Source organism: Manduca sexta, unplaced genomic scaffold (genome assembly GCF_014839805.1).
Source record: "Manduca sexta isolate Smith_Timp_Sample1 unplaced genomic scaffold, JHU_Msex_v1.0 HiC_scaffold_944, whole genome shotgun sequence".
NCBI lineage: Eukaryota > Metazoa > Arthropoda > Insecta > Lepidoptera > Sphingidae > Manduca > Manduca sexta.
In genome coordinates this window covers 1-11,399 of record NW_023595788.1, presented here as the reverse complement: position 1 = coordinate 11,399, position 11,399 = coordinate 1, and the positions used below count along the sequence as shown (strand labels likewise).

The window sequence follows — 11,399 nt, the reverse complement described above, 5'->3', positions numbered from 1 at the left end:
ATTTAACTTAAACTATTTTGCGGATTTTATCGCGGTTTTTATACTATCATTTTATATTTAGAAAGAAATTAGTTATTCTATAGTAAATACCAAAACCGGTTTCTCAGTTTTAGCAAAAAATTGTGTAAGGTTTTAATAAAAAAATGTAATTTTTTGCAGTTATAGCGATGCACATTCGACTCGCTACGTATCGCGACGAGCAATAAGCTCTGCGAAATGTGGATGAATTAGTTACAATAACTCTACATCGTCACTATTTGCGTGAGCTTTATGTTTAGGTAATAGGTACTAAGGTAGATACAGTGCAATGCGGGGTCTGTACTAAGTAATTGGTGCCCAGGAACATAGAGTAGCTGTAGGTTCAAATTGTCAAGTTACATCTCAGTTGAATGTAATGTGAGTCTACATTTTAGAATTGTCGGTATTTATTATAAAGGATACTTACACCTAAAAGATACTAGAAAGGAGAAACTAAAGGATTAAAGGATTACTTGTAATAGATAAAAGTATTGAACAGTCACAAGAGGATTTAATACGTATAGTATAGACAAAAGTATTACACACGCATATATATAAATACATATTACACACACACATATATAGTCCAAAATCGGAATTTGGCTATCCACCAACTCTACCACAGAAAGTAATGTCCATTGTTTGAGATAATGTAATGCTTTGATTGAGATTTTCTGTGAAAAAACAATGCGATGAACAGAAATATTGTTAAAGAAATGTTAAAACACTCGACCCCCTGCCCTATAATGTCGGAGACGATATGACACTATTCGTAGTTTAAAAATGAATAAAGCATTACTCAGTAGCTAACGTATCCCCATAAAAAAAAAACACTTTCTTTTTAACTTATACCTAGAATTTGCAAAGGCAATTAATACCTCACACGTGAGAATAAAAACAAAAAATGCTAATGGGATGCTGGGTTATCATGTAGCGGTAAATTTGCAAGTGGCACCGGTAGGTTTTTTGACCCGGTTAAATGTCCCCGTCCTTGATTCCACCGTGTAGATGCAGATAATCGGAACAAGATCACTGTACTGTACATTATAATACATTTTATTTCAATGTGCACTTTCCAACGGTGTATATTTGATATTATTTTAAAGTAAACGAGTCTGTGTTTCCGCAAAAGGTCGGTGCCCCCAGTATCTAGTTACCTACCAATTAGGTAGGTAGTTCTAAAAGACTGTTTCGAATAGCGAATTCAACTTTTCATTGTCATCTCTTTTACTACTTTATTGTCCCAGATATTCAATGTTTCTGTTTTGTTTCTTATTTTATTTGTTTATTTATTTATTATGTAATATTATTGGTCTTAAAGTCGAAATAGTATAAGTAGGTAGGTACCAATTTATTCTGCGTTTTTTTCGGTTAATTGCTGCTTAAAATTTATGTATTATAACTTTATACCATTTTTCAATTTTACCTTTGCCTATAAAATACTTGAGGCACATAATTATAAATGTAATGAGCACTCAGGTTTTTGAATTTGAATTTGTAAAGGAATCCACCTGAGAATCGAATCTAGGATCTCATCTTTCTTAGCCAGTATAATCTATAATACATGTATCTATATACTACCTAATTTAACGAAAGATTAATTACGTATTTTCATTAAATTGCCTCTTCATTGTGTTTTAATTGTCTTGTTTGTTTTAGCACCATGAAGTGGCTTCTCGTGTTGGTTTGCGTCCTCGGCTTGACGAGCTGTCAGACCCCGAGCCCAAACCCTGCTCTCAAGGAGAAGGGGCTCATAGAGTGGATCAGTAACCTGTTCTCAAGCACTACAATCAGTCCGGTTCACGACCCGCCAGAAGACTGCCCTACCTGCCGTAAGTTCTTGTATTTTTTTTTTATTAGGCTTGTTCATCACGCATTCAATATTTATAAGAAGGTTATTTGATTGAGGTAAAAATGATAAATTTTGGAGACATGCAGGCACTTTCATCTTCAACGGCTAAAGCAACTATTTGTTTCTGATAAGAGTAGGTAATTATTCTCGGAAACCAATTGATAGCGCCAATCCGACGTCTAATAAATTAAATAGCTCTACCCAGCAGTATATAGCACAGGTCTGCTATTATTTATATGGTCCTATTTTCGGTTATTGACACGCTCAAAAAACAAATGTTTCTTCAGCTTAAACAGTTATTAAACTAACCTTGATTACAGAATGCGGTATCGCCCGTACAAGGCGTCGTATCGTCGGTGGATATGAGACCAAGCAGCAGTATTATCCGTGGATGGCGGTCCTCATGTACAACGGAAGGTTCTACTGCGGCGGCTCCCTCCTCAACGACCTCTATGTTCTCACCGCGGCACATTGTACTGCTGGGTATGTTTCAAATGTACATTCGCAATCAGGGGCTTAGCTACCGCTTTATCAGTGATACGGGGCCACTTAGCTCATACCTACATTGAACTAAGCAGGCGTTTAAAAGTTCGCCCTGCCATGAAGAGCCCCCAACAATTTTTTTATATGGCCCCTCGATGGTAAGCCATGCTACTGTTCCCAATCCAGTTTTCATAGAAATCATTCGTATCTATATTGGAAATATTCTAAGTAAATCCGGAATTGAAATCATACATACTTAAGTAAATCCGGAATTAAAGAAAACCGAAACCTAACAGCTCATGTTATGCGTGCCACTGTCGATTCTGCCTTACAAGTTGCAATAGTGCATGTGAGGGTAGAATGGCCGCTTGGTGAACTCCTTGCTTGAACTTTTATAGAAGTTAATATGTTTACTGGAATATGGTTGACTATAATTGTCTAACAAATTTCCAAATCCGTCAGTCGTAAGTGAACGAACAAGTTAACAGGAAAGTTGTAAATAGAATTATGTTTTATAATAAGTGGTATGGACATGGCTAAATTAACTATCCTTTACTACATTAACATTTTAAAAAATTCATAGAAATAAATATTTATTTCAAAAAGATTTCTACAAATCTCGCAAGACTGAACGAGATCTAAATATATCACGGCATTCTAAGCAACTCGATTCTGCATATAAAATAGGAGTGCATAGCGACTAACGGTTCACAGAGCACAATGTAATGAAGATACTTCTAATGCCAAGCTCATGCAGTTTTGGCTGACTGCCAGATTCTAGGATGAGAAATGGTTGCCTATAGTTACATGGGAAAATGTTAGAATTTGCTGGCTTCTTTATCAAGATAACTTGACCACGCCAATTACAGTGATTCAAAATTATAATGTTGATTAACTTGAGTCGATAGATATGTCAATTCTTATCTGAATAATTGATTAGGTCATAACCACCATAATTGTTGACATGAAAGAGAACTATAAAATTATAATTTTGTTAGACTATAATGTTTTACGTATTAACTTTTTAAAATAGACTTTGAAGAGACTTCGTTGACCTTATAGATATTTACATAAAACCCGTAGTAAATTTCCTTATCTAAGAACTGGCATCTAAACCAGCACTTTCGTTATCACAGAATATTTAATAGCAGTGAAATCGATTTCTCCCATTTAAATATCGATTATTTACAGATTCCGAAAGGAGAAGATCACGGTTCGTTTCTTGGAACATGACAGGTCACAGGTGAATGAAACTAAGACTATTGATCGGAAAGTGTCAGCGATCATCCGTCATTTGCGCTACAACCCTGGTACTTACGACAACGACATAGCGCTGTTGAAACTTGAAGAGAGAGTGAGTTATTTTTTTGTGTTTTTAGAAATTGTTATTGTCAAAGTTTCCGTGGTATTGTTATGCTCTATGGTGTCAAAGGTTAAGCTTGGTGTCGCGTATGGGATTTGTAGGTAGATTTTCTGATAAAGAAAGAAGATTGTCGACGATTTTTTATTATTTATGCTTTTAATTGTTAACTAAATGGATAACTTACATTTGCCATCTAAGGCAGCTAAAACTTTACTAAGGAAATAGGCATGTTTTTAATGAACAGATGAATATTTTTGCAAGGGCCGATAAAATTAGTTCCAAGAAATATTCTCGTATTCTCTCATATTAAAATGCTTGTATGGTTGTTGCAGGTGGACCTCAGCAGTGCGTTGAAGAAAGTGCGACGCGACGGCAACAGCACAGAGCCTGAAGAAAATCAGGACGTGGGGCTGAGGCCTGTGTGCCTTCCGAAAGGAGGCCTGTCCTATACTAATTATACGGCTGTGGTCACTGGCTGGGGTACTACTGAAGAGGGGGGCTCCGTGTCTGATACTTTGCAAGAGGTTTGTCGAATTGGATTCAAAAAGTGCACCTACCTATATATACTCTCCTTTTAAAATTCCTATAGAGAATTTCTCAGGTGTCCAGGTTTCCTCACGATGTTTTCCTTAACCGTAAAAGCGAGCGATAATTCACAAAGAATACACACATGATTTTTAGAAAACTCAGAGTTGTGTGTCCTTGGGATTTGAACCTGCGGACATTCGTCTCGGCAGTCCGTTCCACAACCAACTAAGCTATCGCCGCTTTTTATATTAGTTAGAAGTAAAACAAAGCGATTGTTAAGATCACAATTTTCATTACATACATTTAGATAAAAAAATCATACATCAAATATAATCTGAGCGCTCTGGTATTGTAATTTTCCTCCTCTTTCAGCTATGTGCACATTAGTTTAAAAAATGTAAAATCTTTGTAAACCTTCAATATTTTTTGCAGGTGAAAGTGCCAATAGTGTCCAATGATGAATGTCGTAAAGGTTACGGTGGTCGTATCACGGAAAACATGATCTGCGCGGGAGAGAAGGAAGGAGGCAAGGACGCGTGCCAGGGTGACTCTGGTGGTCCCATGCACATCGTTGACGAAAACGGGAACAAGTACAGAGAAGTTGGTGAGTAATTGAGGCGTTAGGTATATATTATACTTAATCATCGGTGGCGAAGCGTCTATATAACCCGATTCTTACCGACTTCCCTTTTAAGTTTATTTACATTGGCCGTGATATGTCAAGTAAGGCATTTTTTTTGTCTCAGGTTATCATTTGAAAATTTCACCTTTCTCCCCTGATACTCATTACATATATATGAAACTCACGCTTTCTCGTCGTATTGATAGGTAGAGGCAAAAGCGCACTTTTGCTTCGTTGACCTCCATATCCGTCACATAGGTAATGCAATAGGGGTTGCGTTACGTTATTTTGGAGCATAAATTCCAATCTTAACCAACAAACATAAATTTTATTTTCCCTAATTTTTTAAGCTCTCTTAATGATGAGAAACTATAAGTTTCTGACTTCAAGTCTAAATCTATGTACCTGCTTTTTCCTTCACCAACGCAGTGCTATACGTCACTACATATTTCTGCAAAAATAACCACGATTTGTTTTAATATTTTTTTATATTATTCTTCCAGGGGTGGTGTCGTGGGGAGAGGGTTGCGCGAGACCCGACAAATACGGAGTCTATTCTCGCGTCAACCGATACTTGACTTGGATCGAGAAGAATACTAAAGATGCTTGTTATTGTCAGTAAAGTTGAGCACAAGCAATGGCGGCTCAAGAAGAGACTTGAAAAAGAAAAGCCTGATTTATATTTCTTGTTAAATAATTGTAATAGCATAATATGCTAACTTTCCGACAGTAGCGGGCAATGAATTACTGACTGACATAAAAACGAATTGTCAAGTGTTTGTTATTAATTGCTGACTCCCACGCATTAGGTCATAAATGAAAAAGTATGATTTTACATGAGACCCGTTTGAATAAATCTTATTATTTTGGTAAATATTTGAAACATTTTTCACATAGTACCTATGTTGTGAAAAAGTTATCAATAATTAAAAAAAAATGACATTTTAAATATCTATCAATAAAATAATGGTCATTAAAACGGGACCCCTGCAAAATCATACTTTTTGATTTACAACCTAATGCGCGGGAATCAGTGATTATTCGCCCCACCTGTAAATGTCATCTGATAAAAAGACACGTGAAAAGAGGTCAAGAATTAAATTATTCGCAAAAATAAGAAATCTAATCAGGCTTTCTAGTTTTTAAAAGAACCGCTTTGTATACAGAGGTATATTATAATGGGGTGTAGGCTAATATAATGATGTCAAATCTTCCATTTTCATGCCTTGCTCAATTACCTACATGCTAATTAAAAAACTTTTTGCAATTTGGGGGTTTATACTAGCGAAAAGTTTTTATTAGGATGACTGAATCATATCTAATATTTAGAATAGTTTTGCTCTCTATAATTTAATTAAATAAGTACTTATTTATCAATAAATGTATTTATAAAATCATTTCGTTTTCTTTTCCATATTTTTGATTGAATAATATAACAAAATCTTTACAGCGCATTTCGTTTAAATAAAAGAAAAATAAGATTTAGATTTGGATGCTGATAATATGGGAGAAATAAAATAATAATTCAATTTTTATGAATTTATTATCATTAATTTTGATTTGATGTATACAATTAATAATTTACAATTAAACTGGGTAATCGTAATCATTATAAATATAAATACGATAAGAACTATAACTTAAATATGACGAAATTTTAATGAATTCCACATGAGTTAAGACAGTTGATACACAACTGCAATTTGTATGACTAATGTACTAAAATCACAAACTAGCTATATGGAAACTTGATGTACTAAAACTGCTAGACTTAAATCGGTACATACATAAGATGCAACCACAGAAGCCTTAACAATATTGTTTTGAATTAAAATGCATAACAAATTATTATTAACATCAGCTTACACTACTTTTTATAATAAAAGATGATAACTTGTTTTCAAGGTTGATTAATTTTTTATAGTTTTATGAATTTAACTGAATGCTAATTAACATGTTATTTCATAACCAATAATAATATTGCTCGCTCCTGTGGTCTGAACATTTATTAAGTAGTAATGCTTTAATGGCTCAATAAATATTTAGCAAATAATTAATACATAATACATAAAATTTCAGATAGCATATTTTAAACCAGCCATTAAAGTTCAATTGTAACTGTGAAATCATTTCATGTGAAGCATGGAAATATTAAATCTATTATATCACAATATAATCTAACAATTACAATTTGAGACTTTCAAATACATTTTAAAGTATTTGTAAAATAAAATACAAAGCTAAGCATAAGTTTGGCAATATTCCATTTTTATTCCCATTTATCACATTTATATAAACAAAAGCATTGTTTGTTTGGAAAGATACTATATGTAGAATTTTAAAAGACTAAACATTCAGAACTGGTATGACTAAATGATACAAGTTTAATAGAAATTTTTAAATAATGTAGAAAGCTCCGACATGACTTGGTTGTAGATGAATCCTGCGTTATTAAATGTATCCATGCTTTGGTTGTATGGTCCTGGCCCTCTGCTATCAGGGGCTGATGTTGTGGTCTCTTCAATTACTTCATTTCCATTCTTAATGATCCCTTCGGGGTTTCCACTGTTCCATCTGGTTTTGTAACACTGGTTGTGATAATTGTCTGACAGAAAGACCTTCCAGGCACCATGCTTCCATCGAAAGGCACGGCAGGTCCCGCATTCTGGTCACTTTCTTTCTGTTTCAACAAACCTGATATTTCATGTGAAGAGATTTTGCCGTCCAAATCGATGTCTTCTTTAGGATGCTCAACTTTGTGGCCAAGGTAACCTGGCTTTAAATAGTAGTCCCGCAGGCTACTACTGTTCATGCCACTACCTTCTGCGACCCCGTCCGTGAGGCCTGGAAAGTTCTCGAACTGGTCGTCTTGGAAAAACAACCTCATGTCCCCGAACATACTTCCGAAAGATTTAAGCATATCGTGCATCTGTTTAGTGAATTCTCGGTGCATATCCATAGACTCCTCGAAGGATTCCATCTCGTTTCTCGTGTAGAGTTCATCGCCGTCGTCTTCGTCGTCAGAGCCCCAAATCGGATTGCGAAAATCGTTTGCAGGAGGCTCCTGTCGTATCCCGAGAAACGAGCGCAGTCTGTCCATGAACGCACTGTTGTTCATTGTGAGTTGACTTGGTGATTTAATTAATTCACTGAGTTGAAAATGTTTTGTTATTGTATTTGGTGTGAATATTGTACTTATTGCGCAACAAACAAAAAACTTACCGATCGGTCAGCTGTCCCTGCGTTCCACTTTATGAAAACAGCGATTTTAGTCCAAGTGACTTGAGACGTCTAGATATTATTTTATGTAAGAATGATAGAGACAGAAAATCAATTTAGTGCTAAAATTTATGTTTAACGTCAAAGTCGACACTAGAATGAACGTTCGGAAATTAGTTGAAAATAAAACATTTTTATACCGGTATTTGAAAATCTTGTAAATTCTAAAATAGAATAAGAGCTGATGAGAAAGATAAAATTACTGATTATAATAAAAAAAAAAATAGTTTGTGAGTATTGTTACTGCTTCTTTGTCGTGATTAGACAACTTGCTAATAAAGTTAGGCATCATTCTCATGAGAGAAATAAAAAAACGTTGTGCTAATACTCGATATCGTTTTTGCGCTTATAAAACGAGCTATCACTTATATATATTTTTAGATTACCTTTTTATGTTTTAAATTTAATTTACGACGCAATGTACGTTAGACAAAGCTACGTGCCGGCAAGATAGAAATATTGTATCGATACTCATACGCTATGTAAACATGGGTTGTACTTGTATGTTCTGAAATCTAAGGCCTTTTGAAGTATGAATACTCAATAAGTTTGACTGCATGCTGTTAATATATATAACATCATTGTCTAATTTGTTTGTTGTTCTCGAAATAGGCCTTAAATTCCTTTTGTTTGTTATTTACGCCCCACAGTTTTATCGCTCGTGCGAATAAAGCCGAAGGCTGGTGTTGCAAATAATATTTGCAAAATTTTTGTTAATAAAATTATCAAAGATATTAAATTTAAGCCATTCTATTGAATTATTCTATAATTATGTATTGAATTATACTAAAACAAACAATTTTATATATCTTAGGAGATTTTAGATATTTAGTAAAAGCATACAACACTAGTTGTACGGCACTTGAAGTTCGAAATATTCGTGCTCTTCTTTTCACACACGTAGGATTTACATTTACTTTGCAAGATCTTTTCTAACACTCATGTTACTTTCATTTGCCGAGACTGTAAATGTAATTATTTTGAATATGGAACAAAGTCTAGGGCTTACCATAAAAAGTAAAAATCTAAATCTATGCCTAAAAGTAGTCATTGTAAATGTGAAGAAGTGATTATCAGTGATTATATGCGTGTTTACTGTTTACAATCAAAATATGATCTATTATTATTTTTCGTTATTAAATTATATACATTGAAGTGCGTACAATGAACATGATTTTTTAGTGGTTGTGTAAAATAATATAATTTGTCTCGCATTATTTTGTCGAAGGTATGTTGTTATATTTAATTAAAATTACTTATAATATGTTACGATCGTCTATAAATACAGCTGTGATATCACATTTTTTTACAAACTTTATGGGTGGAATAACTTATATTTTTTCTTATGTAGTAAATAGTAAAATGAAAAGATTTAATTAAATACCCACGTAAGACATGGTAAGTTAATAGTGCGTAAATAATTAATTGGCTACGCGTCACGGTTGTTGTTTTTGTGATTTAAGATTTAAAATACCCACCCAAGTACTTACGACTTACGAGTAATCGTTTTGTTAGTGGTGCACCAAACAGAATAAATATTTATTGAGATATATTTGGCAGTGTGAAGGTTTAATTAGACGTGCTGTGTTTTAAAACTGGTTTTAAATAAGCCCACTGTCGGCATACTTATTAGTTGAAGCTTTAGTCGTGAATTAAGAATGTCGAGCGACGTCGCATCTAACCTCCTTCGGTAGGAGAATTGGTTTGTAGAATATTTTATGTTCTTTATTCAAATATTTTTTAATTTATCTTCATAAAAAATGGAGACATACTGGCTAAATAAAGTTTCTTGTTTAAGCTTTCTATAATACTATATTCATAATACATTAAATTTGAATTTTTTATCTTTTAATTTAATAGAGCTGTGACATTTTTTAATTTATTAACATACTTTCAGAGTTATTATCATGTACCCAGGTTTATACTTCTGTTTTTTTAATGATAATAAAAGAAGTTTAACATAAATTACTACTTACTTCATGTTTTAAGTAGGTATGTATATCTTTCAAAAATAATATGGCATTCTATTACTTTTAAATTTATTCCAACCACTAAAAATCATTGTCATAACACAAAAAGAAAGTCATATTTGTATTCTGTCCATTTCAGTCTTCCTTCTTGTCTTTCATTTTTGTACTGCTGTACCATAATTTTTATCAGTAACCATTAATCAATAATTTTGCAAAGATCCTTTATTAGTTCTTGTCTACAGACTTATCTAAGAACATTCCTCATGATTTTTTTATTTCTATTATATGGCCGCAAGAAAAAAATATCCTTGTATCACCAGTTTAACCCGTGAGGTAGCTGAATGTTTGCCGGCAAACATTGACAGCTACGCGTGTGACGGAAAAATAACCTTATTATGTAGTATATATGTAGTATATAAGGTTATAATCCCGTGACACACGCAAATGTCATGTAGCTGTCTTGGCTCGCCGGCGATTCACGAGAGACCAAGAGTTAAGCTAGGTTTGTATTGGCTGTCAATTTATTTTAATAAATCAAATAAGGAATCTTTATGGTATAGTTATTGTGTACATGGCTGTATTAGTTACCAACTGTGCCATATTTAAGGGATAAAACATAAACTGAAATCAAACATATTGTGATCACTTTTTACTAGATGTTGCAATTGGTCAAAATCACTTTTCAGTTAGTATTATATTTAGTGAAATTTATCAATCTGAACAATGTTTTATGAAAAGAAGGCATTTTTTTTGTTAAATTTTTATATTTTCCTTCTGTGATTATTTATACTTTGCAGTATGTTGCTAATCAGTAAGAAATATGAAAGTAAACTGTAAACATACAGTAGGTCATGTCTGCTTGATAAAAATATTAAACAACTTGGATTCATTCTTCCACTTGTATTGGGGTCAGTTAAACAATTGCAATGTACTGTTAAAATGTATGTTATAAAATGTCTTTGCAATAATCATAAAATTTCCTTCCACCTTTATTCAAAGAGGTAGTATTTATCATTATATAACAGCATGTAAAGTTCTCACCTCAGTGAGCAAAGATCAAATTTAGTCCATATTGTGAACGGCTCACAGAGTAGTTTCCACATGCGAAATAGAGCATTCATTCATCCTGCAGCAAATCTACACAAGGGAGGCAATCCTGTGCAGGCAGTCCTGTGTGGAGAGTCTTGTGAGGCTGACTTTCTCATTTGAGATAGGTCGGGACTCGGGAAGACATGCCTGGAGCATGACATCATTCCCAGTTATGGACAATTTACGCTTCCAATA

The 11,399-nt window shown here is 33.7% G+C and overlaps 1 protein-coding gene and 1 non-coding gene across 2 annotated transcripts; one reads left to right on the top strand and one right to left on the bottom strand.

The window, feature by feature from the left end:
* Nucleotides 1-1,672: 1,672 nt before the first annotated feature.
* Nucleotides 1,673-5,796, top strand: LOC119193717 (trypsin-1-like). The gene is made up of 6 exons (XM_037447339.1): nt 1,673-1,850; nt 2,191-2,353; nt 3,545-3,707; nt 4,049-4,240; nt 4,677-4,848; nt 5,370-5,796. The coding sequence occupies exons 1-6, from the start codon at nt 1,682-1,684 to the stop codon at nt 5,486-5,488; spliced, it is 978 nt and encodes a 325-aa protein (XP_037303236.1). The 5' UTR covers nt 1,673-1,681; the 3' UTR covers nt 5,489-5,796.
* Nucleotides 5,797-6,854: 1,058 nt separating this feature from the next.
* Nucleotides 6,855-8,210, bottom strand: LOC115440183. The gene is made up of 2 exons (XR_005114023.1): nt 8,089-8,210; nt 6,855-8,015 (listed from the first exon to the last, which is right to left on the bottom strand). It is a non-coding gene; the product is annotated as an uncharacterized LOC115440183 (transcript).
* Between the last annotated feature and the right edge of the window lie 3,189 nt (nt 8,211-11,399).